The following is a 20,455-nucleotide window of genomic DNA, read 5'->3' as shown; positions in this document are numbered from 1 at the left end:
TTCAGAAAGCGCTGCCCACATTAGAACAACAGATTAAGGATAAACTCCAGGAAGCTACCGAAGACTTACGCAAGTGTGGTGCAGACCTTCCGGAGGCAGACGAGGATAAAATTTTCTTCCTGATCGACGTGAGTAGTACAGGGCGGCTGCAGCTTGCCTGGGGATACGGGAGGGAGGGGGACCGTGAGAGAGCCCCAGAGGCCGCTGGATATCCAAAGTGCTTAGTATACATTAATGTCTATCTCCCCTTCTAGGCTCTAAGCTCGTGAGAGGCAGGGAACGTGTCTGCTAATTACGTTGTGTTGTTCTCGCCCGAGTGCTTGGTACAGTGCTCTGGACACAGTAAGCGCTCAGTAAATAGGATTGATTGCTCTGCATACAGTAAGCACTCAGTAAATACTGTGGAAACCTGTCCAAGGTAGCAAGGCTGATAGTAGGGAGGGGTGGCCCAGGTTAGCAGCACCTCAGAGCTAAGTCCTTTTGAGTCCTTCCTCCTCCTGTTCCGCCGGACCTAAAAGCTGACTCAGTTTTATCCCTACCACTTCCAGTTCAGTAGGACCTCAAAGCTAAGTCCGTTTTATCCCTCCCTCCTCCAGTTTAATAGGACTTCAAAGCTAAGTCAGTTTTCTTCATCCCCCGCTCCAGTTTAGTTAATAAGAATAATGATAATGATAGTTTTATCCCTTCCTCCTCCAGTTTAGTAGGACCCCAAAGCAAAGTCACTTTTATTCCTTCCTCCTTCAGTTCAGGAGGACCTCAAAGCTAAGTCAGTTTTATTCATTTTGCTCCAGTTGAGCAGGATGTCAAGGCAAAGTCAATTTTATGCTTTCCTCTTCCTGTTTAGGAGAACCTCTAGGCTAATTTGATTTTATCCTTTCCTCCTCCAGTTAATTAGGACCTCAAACCTAATCAGTTTTATCCCTTCCTCCAGTTTAGTAGGAGCTTAGAGATGAGTCAGTTTGATTCTTCCTCCTCCAGTTTAGCAGGACCTCAAAGCTAATTGAGCTTTGTTCCTTTCTCCTCCAGTTTAGCAGGACCTCAAAGCTAAATCAGTTTTCTCTCTTCCTCCTCCAGCGTAGTAGAACCTCAAAGCTCAGTCGATTTTATCCCTTCCTCGTTCAGGTTTGCAGAATCTTGAAGTTGTCAATTTGATTCCTTCCTCCTGCAGTTTAGCAGGACCTCAAAGCTTAGTCAGTCCGATTCCTTACTCCTCCAGTTTAGTAGGCTCTCAAAGATGTCAATTTTATTCCTTCCTCTTCCAGTTTAGCAGCACCTCAAAGCTAAGTCGGCTGTAGAGCCTTGCTAAACTGGAGGAGAAAGGAATAGAACTGATTTAGTTTTATTCCTTCCTCCTCCAGTTTAACAGAACCTCAAAGCTAAGTCAGTTTCATGCCTTCCGTTTCCAGTTTAGCAGGACCTCAAAGCTAAGTCAGTTTGATTCTTTCCTCCTCCAGTTTAGCAGGACCTCAGAGCGAGTTTTATTCCTTCCTCCTCCAGTTCAGAAGGCCAAAGTTGTCAGTTTTAGCCATTTGCCTCCACTTCAGTAGGACCTCAATGCTAAGTCCGTTGTATCTCTTCCTCCTCCAGTTTAAGAGGATTTCAAAGCCAAGTCAGTTTTATTCCTTCCCCCTCCAGTTTAGTTAATAATAATAATAATGTCTTATCCCTTCCTGCTGCAGCTTAGCAGCACCTCCAAGTTATGTCATTTTTATCCCTTCTTCCTCCAGTTCAGTAGGACCTCAAAGCCAAATCAGTTTTTTCTTTCCTTCTCCAGTTTAGCAGGATGTCAAAACTAATTCGGTTTTGTTCCTTCCTCCTCCGGTTTAGCAGGACCTCAAAGCTAAGTCAGTTTTTTTCCTTCCTCCTCCAGTTCAGCAGGACCACAAAGCCAAATCAGTCTTATCCCTTCCTCCTCCAGTTCAGTAGGACCTCAAAGCTGCCAGTTTGATTCCTTGTCCTCCAGTTTAGCAGCACTTCAAAGCTAGGTCCATTTTATCCCTTCCTCCTCCAGGTTAGTAGGCCCTCAAAGTCAGTTTTTCCTTTCTTTCTCCACTTTACCATGATCTCAAAGCTAATTCGGTTCTGTTCCTTCTTCCTTCCTCCTCCAGTGTTTAGCAGGACCTCAAAGCCAAGTCAGTTTGATTCCTTCCTCATCCAGTTTAGCAGAACATCAAATAAATTTCAATTTTATGCCTTCTTCCTCCTCCAGTTTAGCAGGACCTCAATGCCAAATCAGTTCAATTGCTTCCTACTCCAGTTTAGCATCACCTCAAAGCTAGTTTTATCCCTTCCTCCTCCAATTTAGTAGGACCTCAAAGCTAAGTCCGTTGTATCTCTTCCTCCTACCTCTTAATAGGATTTCAAAGCTGTCAGTTTTATTGTTTCTCCCACCAGTTCAGTTAATAATCATAGTAATAATTACAGTTTTATCCCTTTGTGCTCCAACATGATAGGACCTCAAAGCTAAGTCAGGTTTTTTCCTTTCTCCTCCAGGTTAGTAGGACCTCAACTCTACATCATTTTTATCCCTTCCTCTTCCAGTTTAGTAGGACCTCAAAGCAAAATCAGTTTTTCCTTTACTTCTCCAGTTTACATGGATCTCAAAGCCAAGTTGGTTTTGTTTCTTCTTCCTCCAGTTTAATAGGACCTCAAAGCTCTCAATTTGATTCCTTTTCCTCCATTTTAGCAGGACTCAAAGCCAAGTCAGTTTAATGTCTTCCTTTTCCAGTTTTGCAGGACCACAAGGGTAAGTCAGTTTTATCCCTTCTTCCTCCAATTTCGTAGGACCGCAAAGCTAAGTCAGTTTGATTCCTTCCTCCTACCTCAAAGCTGAGTCAGTTGATTCCTTCCTCTTCCAGTTTAGTAGGACCTCAAAGCTAAGTCACTTTTATTCCTTCCTCCTCCAGTTTAATAAGGCCTCAAAGCTAAGTCGCTTTTATTCCTTCCTCTTCCAGTTTAGCAGGATCTCAAAGCTAAGTCGCTTTTATTCCTTCCTCTTCCAGTTTAGCAGCACCTCAAAGCTAAGTCGCTTTTATTCCTTCCTCTTCCAGTTTAGCAGCACCTCAAAGCTAAGTCGCTTTTATTCCTTCCTCTTCCAGTTTAGCAGGACCTCAAAGCTAAGTCGCTTTTATTCCTTCCTCTTCCAGTTTAGCAGGATCTCAAAGCTAAGTCGCTTTTATTCCTTCCTCTTCCAGTTTAGCAGCACCTCAAAGCTAAGTCGCTTTTATTCCTTCCTCTTCCAGTTTAGCAGCACCTCAAAGCTAAGTCGCTTTTATTCCTTCCTCTTCCAGTTTAGCAGGACCTCAAAGCTAAGTCGCTTTTATTCCTACCTCTTCCAGTTTAGCAGGACCTCAAAGCTAAGTCGCTTTTATTCCTTCCTCTTCCAGTTTAGCAGCACCTCAAAGCTAAGTCTCTTTTATTCCTTCCTCCTCCACTTCAGCAGCACCTCAGAGCTGTCTGTTTTATTCCTTCCTTCTCCAGTTTAATAGGGCCTCAAAGCTAAGTTGCTTTTATCCCTTCCTCCTCCAGTTTAGCAGAACCTCAAAGCTAAGTCGCTTTTATTCCTTCCTCCTCCAGCTTAGCAGCACCTAAAAACTAAGTCAGCTCTAAGGCCTTGCTGAACTGAAGGAGGAAGGAATAAAACTGACTTAGTTTTATTCCTTCCTCCTGCAGTCTAGCCAGACCTAGGAGCTCTAAGGCCTTGTTGAACTGGAGGAGGAACAAACTAAACCAACTTAGTTTTATTCCTTCCTCCTCCAGTTTAGCAGGGCCTCATAGCTAAGTCAATTCTATTCCTTCCTCCTCTAGTTTAGCAGAACTTCAAAAGTAAATTAGTTTTAAACCTTCCTCTTCCAGTTTAGCAGGATCTCAAAGCTAAGTTAGTATTATTACTTTCTCCTCCAGTTTGGCAGCACCTTCAAACTAAGTCAGCTCTGAGGCCTTGTTAAGCTGGAGGAGGAACAAAACTGACTTACTTTTATTCCTTCCTCCTCCAGTTTAGCAGCACCTCAAAGCTAAGTCAGTTTGCTTCCTTCCTCCTCCACTTCAGCAGCACCTCAAAGCTAAGTCAGTTTGCTTCCTTCCTCCTCCATTTCAGCAGCACCTCAAAGCTAAGTCAGCTCTGAGGCCTTGTTAAACTGGAGGAGGGAGGAACAAAACTGACTTAGTTTTATTCCTTCCTCTTCCAGTTTAGCAACACCGCAAAGCTAAATCAGTTTTATTCCCTCCTCCAGAGAATGAAACTGACTTTAGCTGTGAGGGTCTGCTAAACTGGAGGAAGGAATAAAACTGACCCAGCTGATTTAGCTTGGAGGTCCTGCTAAACTGGAGATTAGCAGGACCTCCAAGCTAAATCAGCTGTGAGAAAGTGCTACACAGGGGGCAGAAGGAATGAAACTAAAAATAAAACTATTTTATTCCTTCCTCTTCCAGTTTAGCTGCACTGCAAAGCTAAATCAGCCCTAAGGTCTTGATCAACTGGAGGAGGAAGAAATACTTCTGATTAAGCTTGGAGGACCTCAGGGTTAAGCCAGAAGTTCATGGCTAAATTCATTTTATTCCTTCCCTCTCCAGCTTAGCTAGACCTCCTGGATAAGTCAGTTGAGGGTGTATACCATCCTCCCTTCTTTCTAGTAGGAGGACATGGTGTGAGTCCTCAACTGATTTATCTTTGAGGTCCTGCTAATCTGGAGAAGGAAGGAATACCAGGTGTTCTTTATTAATCATTTTTGTGCAAGTAGAAACAGAGGTATGCTAGGGTAGGAGTCGGGAGGGGGAAAGGCAGAGTGGTGCGGGAGGGAAGAGGCTGGTCTCCAGAGCCAGAGGTTGGGGATTGTAATCCCGCCTTGGGCTTCTGGCTGTGAAAAAATAAAACTTGGTGGGGGGGATTTAAAAAGGCAAGGAGGAGAAGGGAGTGCTGTGTCTGTCTTTCCTCTTTAACTCTCTGCTGTGAGAAGGGAAAAAGAAAAAAACGCCCAGCAAAGACTTACCTCGAGAGCGAACCGATGGTTTCATGTAAATCAGAGCCATCGCCAACACTGCTACCTAAAGAAAACTTGCAGAGGGGATTTCTTGGATAAAGTGGCTGTGTTCTTCCCCTCTTTTTTTTCTGTCTTTTGCTGTGGAGAGAAGAAGGGTTTGACGTAACTCAGAGTACGCCGCCAGCCTTCCCCGCTCTTAGAAAACCGGGGCTGAGATGATCCCCCTCCCCGGCCTCGGACTCCTGGGTTCTGTGGACCTCCTGTTCCATCATGGGCGAACCACCCTTTGTCACCTACTTGTTCCTGGCCTGCTCTTCCTCCTCGCCATCATCCACAGCTGGTCTTAGCCTGATGATATTGTTTCCATTGCCGCTCTCTGGGGGGGCTCACTATAGCTCTCCCACCCCCAAGCTCAGGGCAAATGGGGGAAGAGTCAGACCACGCCTCACTCCCCACTGTCGCTTCTTCTCTGTCTTCTTCCCCTCCTCTTCCTCCTGGGGTAGGAGACACAAGAAGGTGGGAAGACAGTGTGAGGAGGCGTTCTACTGACCCTGATGATGGCACCAAGGGCTGGGGTGGAACCCCATTCGCCTGAGACCATAATCTTGGGCTACTGGCCTCATGGACGGTGGCTGCTTCTGGGCTGCAAAGGGAGCTTGCTAGCAGCGCGTCGGGTGGCCATTCTTGAGCACCACGGGTGGACATCGCCCTTCTAAATTGAACCCTGTCGGGGCCCTTAGCCCATGGCAGAGACTCTGCCCGTTGATAGATCTGGCAGAGAGGCAGCTTGGCCTAGTGGGAAGAGCTCAGGCCTGGCAGTAACAGAAACAGGGTCCTAAACCCAGCTCCATCACTTGCCTGGTGGGGGGCCTCGGGCAAGTCACTTAACTTCTCTGGGCCTTGCTTTCTGTAAAATGGGGATTCAGTTCCTGTTCTCCCTCCTCCTCAGATTGAGATTGGGACAGGGACTCTGATCCAACCAGATTACCACCTATCTACCCTGCCACTTAGTACAGGGATTGGCACATTAAGTCAATGCTTAATAGATACTACTGCTTATTAACATTAGCTGCCCTCCCGTGTATGGATTCTGCTAGGTGTCCATCTACCTCTTCACCCCAACCAGGCTGCTGATGGTTCAAGCTGCCACTGCCCCCGTAAGAAGCAACACGTGCCCACCTCCGGACTGTTCATTTTCATCACCTTTGGGTGGTTTTTCATCTCTTTTCCAGAAAATTAAAGCCTTCAATCAGGACATCACCAGCTTGATACAAGGAGAAGAAGCCTTGCCTGAGGAAGGGCTCCGGCTGTTCTCTCAACTCCGACGAGTGTTTCAGAAGTGGGGAGGAACCCTGACCAAAACTTTGAAGGACAGTAAGTCCCAGGGCTGAACCAGCCTCTACTCACGGTAGCCACTCGGGAAAAATCAGAGGCGGGAATTTATCTACACAGCTGGGCAACCTATGGGCATTAGGGTGTCCAGATGCAGTATTTCTCATCACTGCCTCCCCAGGGCTTTCCACTTCCCAGACAGAGCCAAGCTGCCGTCTCCCACTGGATTCAATCAGGGGTATTTGTTGAGCACTTGCTGTGTGTAGAGCCCTGTGCTGAGACCTTGGGAGAGAGTTGGTAGAACCGTTCCCTGTCCACAAGTGAGAGAGACACTGAAATAAATTATGGATAAATGAGAGACAGTCTCACCTTTGTGGTCACTCCCTGTATTCCTCCTGCCTCCGAGGCCCCCTCAGACAATCTCCTGTCGGAAGCGGTGGACGAATCTCGGTTCTGAAACTTGAGGTCCGAGAAGCTGCACGGAGGAATTGATTCTAGTATTAGTGGCTTGGGCCATGATCCTGACGAGCGCTCTCATCCCCACTGGTCATGTCCCTGCTGTGGCACGGAGTGTTTCTGACGGGCCAGCAGACAGAACCGGGACGAGAACCCAGGTCTCCCGATTCCCAGAGCGATGCTCTCTCCAGTCAGTCCATGGTATTTATTGAGCGCTTACTGGTTGTGGGGCTGTGAGGCCACACAATTGCTCTCCCATAGATTCTTTCCATGGGGAAATGTTCTATAGTTTAGGCCTCCCTACCCCTGATCAATCAATCATATTTATTGAGCGCTTACTGTGTGCAGAGCACTGTACTAAGCGCTTGGGAAGTACAAGTTGGCAACATATAGAGATGGTCCCTACCCAACAGTGGGCTCACAGTCTAGTCAGGATTTGACTCCTGCCTTTGGTCTGTGGCAATTTCAGAAGTTGATCTGGTGAACTAGGTCATGCTTTTGCCTCATTTTAAAGCACTATACACTATCACTATGTATATAGCTATAATTCTATTTATTCTGATGGTACTGACACCTGTCTACTTGTTCTGTTTTGTTGTCTGTCTCCCCCTTCTAGACTGTGAGCCCATTGTTGGGTAGGGACTGTCTCTAGATGTTGCCAATTTGTACTTCCCAAGCGCTTAGTACCGTGCTCTGCACACAGTAAATACAATTGAATGAATGAATGAAATAACTCATTGTTCTTTACTCATTGTTCTTTACCTTAGCCCAAACGGCTGTTACTTGGGAGATCACAGCATCTGAAAATCGGTATCGGGGCAAAGAGCTCCCAGGGTTTGTCAACTACAAGATGTTCGAGACCATTGTAAAGCAGTGCCTCAATCAGCTAGAAGAACCGGCTGTCGATATGCTCCAGGAAGCGACTGGTGAGTGTCTTCTGTGTTTCCTTCTAAATCAATCAATCAGTCAATCAATTGTATTTATTGAGCACTTACTGTGTGCAGAGCACTGTACTAAGCGCTTGGGAAGTACAAGTTGGCAACATATAGAGACAGTCCCTACCCAACAGTGGGCTCACAGTATTCTAAATCTGTCCTAGCTGAAGTCAGAAATGAAAATCTGAGTAACTTCTCTCCCCAGTCACCTTTGTTTTCTGCCTCTGTCCCTGTTGGTCATAAGACGGGATAAGTAGGACCTTTCAGGCTTATCCTCAGTTTACCTTACCCCTTAGGCTTTTTTCGTCCCTTTCTCAGCCTCCCTGGGCCCTCCACAACCTCCTCATTGTGGAGCCCAACTCATCCGCACTCTTCTCGTTTGCTCCGATAACAACCGTGGATCAGACTGGCACTTTAATAGTTTCGGGGTAGGGTTGGCAGTGTGTCCAGCCTGTGGTGGTCGTGTACAGTGAACCCCTGACCCTACCAGATGATTCCCTGTTAGGGATAAAGATAGGTCTGGCCAGTGCAACTTTCCATATGTATGCCCAGTTGGGCCAAGGGGAAGGTTAGCATCAAATTGTTCCCAAACCTGGAGGAGTGCACTGAGTGCCATTCCAAACTCCTGAGAAAGTGGAAGGTTTTCTTTTTTCTGGGGGGGGGGGGGACGGGGGGGGACACTTTGAGAAGAACGAGTGAACTTTCTGTCGGTTGCTGATGGAAGGAATTTAATGCTGATCCCATTAGAAAGATGATGTTGATGATGTCCGTCTGTCTCTCTCTCCTTCCCTCCTCCCTCTCTTCCCCTTGTTCCCCTCTCCCCATTCCTGAGTCTGATCTTTTTCTCAGCTCAGATCTTTCCTCCTCCTCTCCCCCAAACGGTCTTTTTCCCATCCCTTTTCTAGTCCCTCAAATCTTCTCTCCATTATCCATTTCCTCCTCTCCCCTGGTCTCTTACCTCTCCCCTGGACTCTCTCTGTCTCCCTCTTTATCCATTGCTTCTACTTATTCTACACACTCTCTCTCTCTCTCTCTCCCTTCCACTTTGGTACTTGTGTCTTCCTCATCTCCTACAGTAGTGATCTCTCTTTAGGCATCTTAGTTTCAATCTTGCTCCCCTCATTCAATCGTATCTATCGAGCACTTACTATGTGCAGAACACTGTACTAAGCACTTGGGAGAGTACAATAGCATGGTTTAGTGGAAAGAGCATGGGCTTGGGAGCCAGAGGCTGTGGGTTCTAATCCTAGATCCGCCACTCGTCAGCTGTGTGACTTTGGGCAAGTCACAACTTCTCTGTGCCTGTTACCTCACCTGTTAAATGGGGATTATGACTATGAGCCCCACCTGGGACAACCTGATAACCTTTGTATCTGCCTCAGTGCTTAGAACAGTGTTTGGCACATAGTAAACGCTTAACAAATACCATCATCATTATTATTATTATGAATAACAGCAAACAGACACATTCCCTGCCCCCAACCAGCTTACTTGCTCTCATTTTCCCTTCCACCTCCCCAGTTTCCCTGACAGTATTTCTCTTCTCTTCTCCTGTTCCCACCCCCAGGGCTGCCCAAGGGCCCTGCTATCTCCATGTCACCTGAAGCCCTATCTTTAGGTGAGGGATGGGCTAAAAATAGCCCCCGTTCAGCCTGGTGATCCAGGGCCCCTTGGGTCTCTTGTCTCATCCTGGGCAGTCTGGCAAAGGGCCTCCTTCCACGGCTTGACTATCACCAAGCTCCCAATTTCCCTCTCCCATCACGCTTTTAGAGTGAGAACCTGAGACTGGAGGAGGGAGCCACAGGTGAATCTTCACCAGTTTAAAAACCCAGGCTGCAATGGAGGTAAAGGGAGCCACTGTTCCCGGCCCGCAAATGGGACCCAGACATCCTCTCCCGTCCCTCCCCGAGCCAACCCTGCCCCATTTGCCGCCTCAGATCACATACCAAGGAGCCATAGGGTCAACTCCCCTTTAGCTGGCAACCTCTATGGGGCTCTGATACGAGGAGACGTTACTGGAGCTATTCATTCATTCAGTCGTATTTATTGAGCGCTTACTGTGTGCAGAGCACTGTGCTGAGCGCTTGGAAAGCACAATTCGGCAACAGATAGAGACAATCCCTACCCAACAACAGGTTCTCAGTCTTCTTTAATCTTCACAGCTATTCTCTAGAGTAGAAAGGAAGCAGCATGGCTCAGTGGAAAGAGCACGGGCTTTGGAGTCAGAGGTCACGGGTTCAAATCCCAGCTCCACCAACCGTCAGCTGTGTGACTTTGGGCAAGTCACGTCACTTTTCTGAGCCTCAGTTACCTCATCTGTAAAAATGGGGATTAAGACTGTGAACCCCCCATGGGGATAACCTCCCCAGCGCTTAGAACAGTGCTTTGCACATAGTAAGCGCTTAACACACACCATCATCATTATTATTATTATTACTAGTGTATGAACTGAAAGCCCAGTGCACAGATCACCCTCTGTATTTGGAGCAGATGAAGGGATAGAGATGCCCTTCAGTTCTAAGAGGGGCAGACAACAGTGAGACCACACCTGTGAGTGGAAGTAATGGTATTTATTGAGCACCTTGAATGCAGTTATCCCTGTGCACTCTGTCCATGAAAATACGGCATCCACCAAGGATATCTATTGAGTGCTTACTAAGTGCAGAGCACTGGACTAAGCGCTTGGGAGAGTGCAATGGAGTTGGTAGACACAATCCCAACCCTCAAGGAACCTATCGTCTCGGGACATGCCAGAATCGGTGCCTTTAAAATCGGTAAATAAATTGGGCTAAACTAAGCTAGGCAAGGGGCCAGTCAGCATTAGGTGTTTGCAGAGTCTCTGCAGAAAGCTCTTAAAAGACACAGCATCCACTAGCTACTGCAGCTGTGATAATAATTGTGGTATTTGTTAAGCGCTTGCTATGAGCCAGGCAGGCACTGGAGTAGATACAAGAATCAGGTTGGACCCGGAGTTAATCCCCATTTTACCGACAAGGGAACTGAGGCCCAGAGCAGTGAAATGACTTGCCCTGGGTCACACAGCAGACAACTGCAAGAGCCTGGATTAGAACCCAGGTCCTCCTGACCCCAGGCCCGTGGTCTGTCCACTAGGCTACTCTGCTTCTCACGCAGCTTAATCCTGTCCCACCAACCCTTGCCAGGGGCTCTGAGGGATGTCAGCCGGGACTAGACTGACGTCGGGTTTATACTGGCGGGACACAGTCGGTTATTTGGATTCTGATGCTATTACACTGAAATCCCGGTCTTTCCTTCTTCAGGAATTATCGGAAAAGCGTACACAAAGGTAGCCCATAGTCATTTTGTGGATTTCTTCAACCTCCACAGAGTTGTAAAGGTAAGCGGCTACTCCATATAAACTATAACTAATGCTGGGAGGTGTGGGGCTGGGCTCTGTGCTGAGTCTGCTTTCATCTGTACAAGCGCTTACTACAGTGCTCTGCACACAGTAAGCGCTCAGTAAATACGACTGAATGAATGAATGAATTTGCAAAGAGGCCCTGAAGTGCAGAGATGAAACTAAAAGTAGGAGTTGACAGTATCTGGGAGAACAGGGCAGTCAAACAGACTGCAAATGGAATATAAAGATTTGGACGTGGAGCCAGCTCTGAGGAGGAATCAATGATAATGATGATTATTATGATGACGATGATGATGAATATAATAGTTAATACTTGTTAACTGCTTACTGTGTGCCTGTCTTCGGGGCAAGTATATTATTGAGAGAAGCAGCGTGGCTCAGTGGAAAGAGCACAGGCTTTGGAGTCAGAGGTCATGTGTTCGAATCCTGGCTCTGGCACATGTCTGCTACGTGACCTTGGGCAAGTCACTTCACTTCTCTGAGCCTCAGTGACCTCATCTGTAAAATGGGGATTAAGACTGTGAGCCCCACGTGGGACAACCTGATCACCTTGTATCCCCCCCAGCGCTTAGAACAGTGCTTTGCACATAGTAAGCGCTTAACAAATGCCATCATTATTATTATTAATAGATTGGACACGATCCCTGTCCCTCATAATTTAAGGGAGAGAACAGGTATCTTCTCTCCATCTTTACAGATGAGGCAACTGAGGCACTGAGAAGTTGTGACTTTCCCAAGGGCACACATCAGGCAAGTGGCAGAGGCAGGCTTAGAAGCCAAGTAATCTTAGCTCCCAGGCCCAACGCCGTCTCCACTTGGCTTTGCTGTTTCAAGTTGATCTTTGGTTGGATCTGGGAAAAATATTCTGAACTCCAAAAACTTCGGATCTACTTCGGAAGACCTAGAGGACCATAAGGGAGACCTAGAGGACCCTAAGGTCTTGGTATATGAGCAGAGCTTCTGAAGAAAGTTCCTGTCGGGCTAATCTAATTGATTTCCACCTCATTGCCTAGCGCATAGTACACAATGATTAATAATTAGGGTACTTATTACAATAGGGCCATACCACATCCACACCTATGTTATATCTGTGGCTCATAGCATATTGTTAAAAGCTAAAAGCAGAGGATCTAGACCAGAAATCACCAACCTTTTTAACCCAGAGGCAGCTGGGGCTCCTTCAACCTCCTACCCCTCCTCGCTCCTTCTCCCCGTTCGGCATCGTCGATCCTACAGCTGAGAGGGAGGCCGTATCTGGGGAAGGTCTAGGAGGTGAAGAAGACCCATTCATCCCACGATGAGGAAAACACTGGCCGACCACGGGGAAGCACGGATCCTAGGACACAGCAGCTTCTGTGGGTAGCAAGTGACGGCTGACTCTATTTAATCACCGCCGTCTACTTCCTGTTTCTTAATCTGATGCTGGGGCTCCAAATCTTCCATATTGCCTACATTTTATGCAAAAGTCAGACAGGTCAGCAGGCCTCACTTCCTGAGCCTTGAAGGGAGGGAGTAACTTTTCCATTCGTTTTGCTCTTCACAGGGCAAACTCGAAGACCTAAAAGCCACACTGGTTAAAAAAGCCGAAGAAATGATCAGACTTCAGTTTCAGATGGAACAGATCGTTTTCTGTCAGGATGCTGTCTACAGCAGTAAGCTGCAAGAGGTCAGAGAAAACACTGCCAAAGAAAACAGCACAGCGAGGAAGCCGGCCCATCAGGAGAACTGCCTCCAGGCCGAAATGAACTACTCCCGGGCCGAAATGAGCGAGCACCTGAAAGCGTACTTCAGGGTGAGTTCATGGACCCTGCCGTTTGGGAGGGGCCCCCATCGGTTCACAGAACCTACCGTCTGGGAAAGGCACGACCTCTCCTGGGTACTTAAATATTCTTATAAAGGTGCTTCTCTTTTGAAATGTACTGTCTTTTAGGGAGTTGCGTTCAGAACAGAGTTTCAAAAGAAGGCCTGTCTTCCACCTCTTTTTCCCTAAACCTAATTTCCAGTTACAGTAGTAGATGCGGACATCGAGCGTGAAGCGGACACTGCCGCTAATAATCGTGGTATTAGGTGCTTACTAGGTGCTGGGGTAGATCAGCCAGAGCCCCTGTTCTGTCAGGAGACTCAGCTGGGGAGAGGGAGAAAGGATTTCTTATTACGAATTAGGAAACTGAGGCCCAGAGAAGTGACGTGACTTGCCCATAGTCACCCAGCAGACCAATGGCAGAGTCCGGATTAGAACCCGGGGTCCGCTGACTCCTAGGACAGTGTCCTTTCCGCTAGGCAACACTGCTTCCTGCAAGTCACAGGAGTGTTTTAGGTCACTGGGAGTCTGGGGGGAAATATATTTCACCCAGCGATTGACTAGTCGATTTTATTTTGTTAGTATGTTTGGTTTTGTTCTCCGTCTCCCCCTTCTAGACTGTGAGCCCACTGTTGGGTAGGGACTGTCTCTATATGTTGCCAATTTGTACTTCCCAAGCGCTTAGTACAGTGCTCTGCACATAGTAAGCGCTCAATAAATACGATTGATTGATTGATTAAAAGTTCAGTAGCCGAATTCTCCCACCTCCTTAGCAATGCGTCCTTGCCATTCTTCTTTATAGCAACCCTGCATCCCTCGGGTGCCCTGAGAGGAGGCAGGGAGCCAGGAAAGAGGGTAACAGGGGAAAGATAAAAGGTTTTGCAAATGCCAAGACCTGGTAAACGTGGTTTACGAGGGGTGTGGCTTCCTTCGGAAGGTGCTTTTTCTGCGGTAGCTGGGGTTTGGTACCTTCTGGTGGCAGCAGACCTGGGCATCAATGCCCAGTGCTGGCCTCCGAAACGATCCTTCTTCACTGTACTACATTAGGGCTGAAGCTTGATCCAAGCCAGGATTAGTAATCCCAATTCGCCCACTGCCTGAGTTTCTCCATCAGAGTAAGCAATAGCTTTGCCTGCTGTGAGACCTTGGGTGAGTCACTTCACTTTTCGGTGCCTCGGTTTCCTCATCTGTAAAATGGGGATAAAATACCTGTTCTCCCTCCTACTTTTGTTTTTTGATGGCATTTATTAAGCGCTTACTATGTGCAAAGCACCGTTCTAAGCGCTGGAGAGGTTACAAGGTGATCAGGTTGTCCCACGGGGGGCTCACAGTCTTAATCCCCATTTTCCAGATGAGGGAAGTGAAGTGCCTTGCCCAAAGTCACACAGCTGACAAGTGGCGGAGTCGGGATTTGAACCCATGACCTCTGACTCCAAAGTCTACTTCTTAGACTGTAAACCCCATGATTGGATCTGACCTGATTAACTTGTATCGACCCCAGTGCTTAGAACAGTGCTTGACACCTAGTAAGTGCCAAATGCCATTTTTTTAAAAAAGAGGACCAGGAAACCATGCCCTCTTTTGCACCCTTTGTTCACCCCACCCTCAGCTCCATTGCACATATGTAGATAGCCATAATTTCATATTTTTCTCCCCCTCCTTACTGTCAGGGAACGTGTCTACCAATTCTGTTGTGTTGTGTATCTCACGGGCGCTTAGAACAGTGGTCTGCAAACAAAAAGTGCTCAGTAAATACAACTGATTGATTTTTGTCCCAGTCCCCCTCCCACCAAGCTGCCACCTCCTGTACTGTAAAGTCATCCTGGGCAGGGAGCATGTCTAATTCTGTTGTATTACACTCTCCCAAGCACTTAGTAAAGTGCTCTGCACATAAGATGTGCCCAATAAATACCATTGATTGATGCCGGGGGAAGGGGGCTGGACTTGGCTTTAGTCAGTCAATCAATCAGTCAAGAATATTTGAGTACTTTGTGTGTGCGCAGAGATGTCCTCGCCCCTGGCTCTGCCTCTAACCCGTCCGGGTCCTTAAACCCCTCTCCTCCAGGAGACCGACAACCGTCTCACCTGCGAGATTCCAATGATTGTTCAGTTCTTTGTCCTCCAAAACTACGGCAATCTCTTACAAAAGTCAGTGATGCAACTGTTGCAAGAGAAAGACCAACTTGACTGGCTGCTCCGTGAACAGCAGGACACGAGCAACAAGAGGAAATTCCTGAAAGAGCGAATAGGGCGCCTGAATCAAGCTCGTCGCCGACTGAGTCACTTCCCAGGTTAAAGCAGAGGACAGAGTCAAAAGGGACTTCTGGGGGTCATCTGGTCTAGCCTCCTGCCTCCAGGTGGGTGAATACCCATCCCTAAGACAGATGCTCTACAGCCTTCAAATTGGCACAAGTACCGTGTAATTCTCACCTGGGTAGCCTTTTCCTAGTGCTCCGTAGTGACACACAGTACGACCTTAATTCTGTTACTATTCCTCCAGAGACCACGTAGCAGGAAATCCACTGAGTTTTCTGTTTCTCCATTCCCCCCTTCCTTACCTCTCCATTTGGAAATTGGAGGAAACAATATTTTATTATGAAAGGAAGCTCACTTTTTTCTCCTGTCCTCATTTTCTACTAGACTGCAAGAGCCTGTATTTTGCCGTATTGTACCCTCCCTACCACTCAGTATAGGTCTCAATAAATAGCACTGTTTGAATAGTTGAAAAGGCCTGTTTCTTGGTTTTTTTGTTTCTCTGTCAACTCGGGCCTCTAATATCTATCCCCGGGTAAGGCCTATAGAGAGGCCTGGAGGGGTGAGCAGTGGTGGCCAACTTAGGTTCTGTGGAGGATGAATTTTCAGTTTGTAGGTATGAAGGTGAGGGGGTTGACAGGTCTGCCTTCCACCGTGGAAGCAGGGGAAGGGAGAAATGAGATGGCCCGAGACAGGAGAATCGGAGTCTAGGCACATCAGAGGAACTGAGGATTTTGGCCATTGGCCACTCCCCTGCCGCAGACCCAAAGGGCCAGCCTGATTCCCCTCATGGAACCTAAACTCTGTGAGTCAAATGGAATCCAAAACCTGGAGGCACTTGGACTAATCGACAGATTGCCTATTCGGGTCGAATGGATAGTGGAAGTTGCAGCCTGTGTATCTGGGCTCAGCAGCGTGACTTAGTGGGAAGAGCACGGGCTTGGGAGGCAGAGGACGTGAGTTCTAATCCCAGCTCCACCACTTGTCTGCTGTGTGACCTCGGGCAAAACTTCTCTGGGCCTCAGATACCGCATCGGTAAAATGAGGCTTAGGACGGTGAGCCCCAAGTGGGACAAACTGACTACCTTGAATCTACCCCAGCGCTTAGAACAGTGCTTGGCACATGGTAAGTGCTTAACAAATACCATAATAATAATGCTAATAATAATAACTCCAGCTTATGTGGGTGGCAGAGACTGCGGGGACGACTGAGGTGGCTACCCGAGCCAATCCCGCTACGGCACCACGCTGCGGTCGCTTTGGACATAAATGGGTTTTGTCCGTAAAACTGTTGGGTGCCTGCTGCAGAATACCAGAAGCCTGCCTCATTTTCTCACAACAGAAACCCGCCAGGCAAGGGCGAGTAGGCAAACCACTTCCCCTCTAATCCATTCCTTCTCACAGGGTCTCATTCCTGCAGGCTTGATAAGACAAAGGCTCAGGCATCACGCATGAGGGTCACTGGGGGGGGGAGCCTTGACACGCTCCTTATGGCTACATAATTCCAACCCCAGTTGAGTAGCCCATTTTGGCCTTCAGCAAGTCCTAGCACTAAAATGCACTGGACTGCAAGCTCCCCGAGGGCAGGAATTGTGTTTACCGACTCTATTGTTTTTCACTTCCCCAAGCGCTTAGTACAGTGCTCTGCACACAGATACTTTCGATCGGTTGATTAGCAGGAGCTTGCAAACATTTCCTGGGGCCAGCATAGGTAGATCGCTCTTGTTTTTGCTCTCTCTCCCCACCCTCAGTCTTGCTTCCTGGGACTTTGCTCTGGGAGAGAGGGACTGCGTGTGATCTCACTGTCCTGAATGTAGCCCAGTGCTTGGCATACGGTAAAGCACTTCGTAAATACCACAATTATTCGTATGAACAACTCAGTACAGTCCACAGCACCCAGTCGGTCGATCAATCTGTGGTAAGCGCTTGGGAGAGTACAATCCAGCAGAGTTGATAGACATCTTCCCTGCCCACAAGGAGCTTATAGCCTAGAGAGGGATACCACCACCACTACTACTACTGTACTCACGCTGGGGCCTCCATGGCACACATGCGCACTTCTCTCCGCCTCGTGTTGTTTCCAGACAGAGGTGCGTGGATAGCAGATTCCCAAACAGCTTCCTAGTCAAAGTGGGAAGGACACCTGACGGTACGCTGGGGTTTCTGACCAATGAGGAAAATGACCTTGGCTGTACCGCCTTGGTGCGGTGCTTTGCCCATGGTACGGGCCACGGTATTCCTTGACTTCTTTCTAAATGGAAAATCTAAGAATTCACTTTACATTTAGAACAATAGGAAGACACATCCCCCACCAGCCTGCTCCTCTGCCCAACCCAGATGTCAACGGTAGATCGATGCTCCCTCGGAATTTACCGTGTGTATCTGGGTATACGCCCAGGGGCTCTTATCGACAGATCTAAATTTCATGTCTGCGACAGGCAAACTCCACGGTTCTTGAATGCAAAAAGGAATCTGAGTGGATACCCTCGGCTGCTTGACAGCTGCTGTGGTTCCGGTTTGGTTTTCCAGCTAATGAAAGGACGATTGAGAACTAGCATTTTGGGTCGCAGCTCCGTACCGGCTGCCTGGCGGATGCTAAGGTGAACCGAGAGGAGCCAGACGTGGGACAACTAGCATTATAATTATGGGATTTCTCTTGCACTTACTGGTTGCCAGATACTGTGCTTGAGTGCAGGTGTGGATAGAAGATAATCCGACTCATCCCAGTCTGTGCTCCACGTGGGGCTCACAATCTAGCCCCATTTTACAGATGGGGAAACAGGAAAGCCAGGGAGATGAAGTGACTTGCTCAAGGTCACTCAGCAGGCCATTGGCTCCCAGTCCCGTATGCTTTCCACGAGGTCACTTACCTCGTGGGTCTGGAGGGTCTGGATTGCTCTCTGTCAGTCGGGATGATTGACACTCAGAGGCAAGTGGGGCTACTGGGGGGGGAAAAACTGGTGAGCCTTGTGCCAAGATAGACTGCGGCTGAAACCTAAGCAGGGCCTCCCTGTGTACATCTTCCCTGTGACTTAGCATGCACTGTCTGTCTTGTTTCTCCCTTTAGATTTTTACATTCCTTGGGAGTAAAGTCCAAACGCTACAAGCATCCACCAAGCACCTTACGCATGTGTCTCGGGAGAAGTCGTTACCAAAATAAATGCCAAATAAAACTAGCCCAATTCCACAAGCATTTGAAAAAAGTATATAATTTATTTGCACAATAGTATGCAATTGAATTTTACAGTTTAAAACGATACAAAACATTCGACAAAATTATTGGTCACATATAAATAAAAGTAGGCACTAAGGAAGGGAACTGTTGTTTCTATAATAAACCATTAAAAAATTCTGCCTTGATTGGTTGGCACCTTGTGAGTCACTGCTTTACAGTCTCCGAGAAATGCGCATTTCCCATCTCCCTCCTCCTCCCCACCAAAGGCCAAACGATGCAACTTCTCCAGGACAAGATCTCCATGGCAACACAGGGTAAGAGTCAGTTGTGGCAAAGCAATCATTTCAGCTCACCAGAATCAGGGTATCCGTGGGGAAAGGAGAAGTGAAATACCAACACCAAGCCTTCATTCTTGAACCACCCCGTTTGGCGACAAAAATATTGGCCCTTTCCTCCGGTGAAGATTACTGTGGGGGAAAGGCATCGCTCTGGAACCCCCTTTCCTAGTATCCCATGGTGCCCCGGCCTCTTTAATTACTATCCTTTCCCACCACAAAACCTCTGACTAAGAATGGGCACCAGAGGGTCGGACTTTTGAACGGTGCCAAGGTACAAAAAGCTGGATGATCGGATTAACGCTGAGGTAGTCGCATACAGAAAACGTGATGTGGAAACGAGAGGCCGGAGGGCCCGGATCTGTCTAAGATCGGAGAGGGAGGGGGGTCCTGGCCATCCAACGACCTGGTCTGGGCTTCCACTGACGTGTCACATCATCAGTACAAAACTAGGCCCCTGCTCAGTCCTGTTCTCCTCTACTGGCCCAGGAAACCACCAAGACAGGTCAGCCCAGCCCAAAGCAAACAGCAGGACAAAACCTCCTGGGAGTGAGGCCACCTCCTAACTGCGAGAGGCCAGTCCCCTCCCCTCTCTCTACCGCGAAAGCTCCTGAATTTCCAACTCGAGCCGGCCGGCAGCTGAGTGGTCCGCACTCCGAGCCGACTGCGGCTGGTACGCTCCGCTTGGGAGAGAAAGAGGGTCACGCTGGAAACTCTAGAATCTCCACTTCCCAGGGTGGGACAGTCCAATCGGAAAAAGACCCCGGGCACTCCGAGGAGTGGTTTCGGTTCGGATCCCAGCCATTGCATAAAGACCTAAAGTGCTTTTGAGATCTGGGGCAGGGAGACTGGGGGCTAGGGAGTGGGGGTGAGGAAGGGAGGAGGGTGCGGGGGAGAGTTATGTTGAGGGAAGTGGGTGGGAAGAAAGTTTCTGCAGCCTGCACAGAACTGGGAAGAGTGCAAAGTCGGTCACATCTGCTAGTCAGTTAAAAATAAATGTCAGAACCTCCAAATTATTGCTTAATACATACAGTATGTTCAAGACCTTGATGGACTCGCTGATGCCGAGGCCCCGGATCAACTGTAAGCCTGTCCGAAAAAAGGAGAAAAAAAAGTTCAGTGGTTATTTGGTGAGGAACCGAGGGCTGCAATGCCCCCCCGCCCGAGAAGATGCATTTCCTGGCTTCCTCGAGGAATGAGAGAGAGCTCAGCCACAAACTGGCCTTTCCGGTTGCACAGTGTGGCTGGTCCCCCAGGCCGAAGGTCAGAGAAGGGCCGAGGTCACGGGGTCGGGTCGGGCCAAAGCAGCCACCAATGTGGGCGGTCTGTTCGGTTTTGTTTTCTAGCCAGCATCCAAGGGCCGAAGCAGCTGGCATCGCCTAACCTCGGGGAAGGGAGACGCCGGGTGCAAACCACACGGGATAAAAGAAGGGAAAAGTGGGAGGCAGCACATCCTAGCGGAAAGGGCACGAGCCTGGGAGTTGGAGGATCTGGGTTCTATTCCGCACTCTGCCACATAATGATAATAATAATGATGGCATTTATTAAGCGCTTACTATGTGCAAAGCACTGTTCTACGCACAGGCTGGCTGTGAGACCTTTAGCAAGTCACTTTACTTCTCTGGGCCTCAGTTCGCCTCTTTTCCCTCCTACTACGATTGTAAGCTTGTAAGTCCCTTGTAAGACTCTAGATTGCAAGTCCCTTCTAGACCTGTATATATGTTTGTACATATTTATTACTCTATTTATTTATTTATTTTCCTTGTACATATCGATTCTATTTATTTTATTTTGTTAGTATGTTTGGTTT

The 20,455-nt window shown here is 48.1% G+C and overlaps 2 protein-coding genes and 1 long non-coding RNA gene across 4 annotated transcripts in view; 1 reads left to right on the top strand and 2 right to left on the bottom strand.

Annotated features, from left to right (window-relative positions):
- The window catches only part of LOC119940143 (interferon-induced GTP-binding protein Mx1-like), a 31,536-nt gene extending 15,926 nt beyond the window's left edge, over positions 1 to 15,610 (top strand). For both annotated transcript variants that reach the window (XM_038760217.1, XM_038760216.1), the window contains exons 10-15: positions 6 to 128; positions 6,212 to 6,353; positions 7,535 to 7,693; positions 10,981 to 11,057; positions 12,625 to 12,873; positions 14,948 to 15,610. In XM_038760217.1, the coding sequence (XP_038616145.1) occupies positions 6 to 128; positions 6,212 to 6,353; positions 7,535 to 7,693; positions 10,981 to 11,057; positions 12,625 to 12,873; positions 14,948 to 15,178 (981 nt within the window). In that variant the 3' untranslated portion in view covers positions 15,179 to 15,610. The remainder of the gene's footprint in view (positions 1 to 5; positions 129 to 6,211; positions 6,354 to 7,534; positions 7,694 to 10,980; positions 11,058 to 12,624; positions 12,874 to 14,947) is intronic.
- LOC119940144 lies at positions 71 to 12,293 on the bottom strand. The gene is made up of 4 exons (XR_005454889.1): positions 12,232 to 12,293; positions 6,681 to 6,786; positions 4,989 to 5,117; positions 71 to 157 (listed from the first exon to the last, which is right to left on the bottom strand). It is a non-coding gene; the product is annotated as an uncharacterized LOC119940144 (long non-coding RNA).
- A 2,746-nt stretch (positions 15,611 to 18,356) lies between the features above and the next one.
- Positions 18,357 to 20,455, bottom strand: part of TMPRSS2 (transmembrane serine protease 2) — a 44,671-nt gene continuing 42,572 nt past the window's right edge. The window contains exon 14 of the mRNA XM_038760608.1: positions 18,357 to 19,734. Within this exon, the coding sequence (XP_038616536.1) occupies positions 19,723 to 19,734 (12 nt within the window). The 3' untranslated portion in view covers positions 18,357 to 19,722. The remainder of the gene's footprint in view (positions 19,735 to 20,455) is intronic.

The sequence above is a fragment of the Tachyglossus aculeatus genome, chromosome 18 (assembly GCF_015852505.1).
Source record: "Tachyglossus aculeatus isolate mTacAcu1 chromosome 18, mTacAcu1.pri, whole genome shotgun sequence".
In the NCBI taxonomy this organism is placed as follows: domain Eukaryota; kingdom Metazoa; phylum Chordata; class Mammalia; order Monotremata; family Tachyglossidae; genus Tachyglossus; species Tachyglossus aculeatus.
This window is presented reverse-complemented; position numbering and strand designations above follow the sequence as displayed.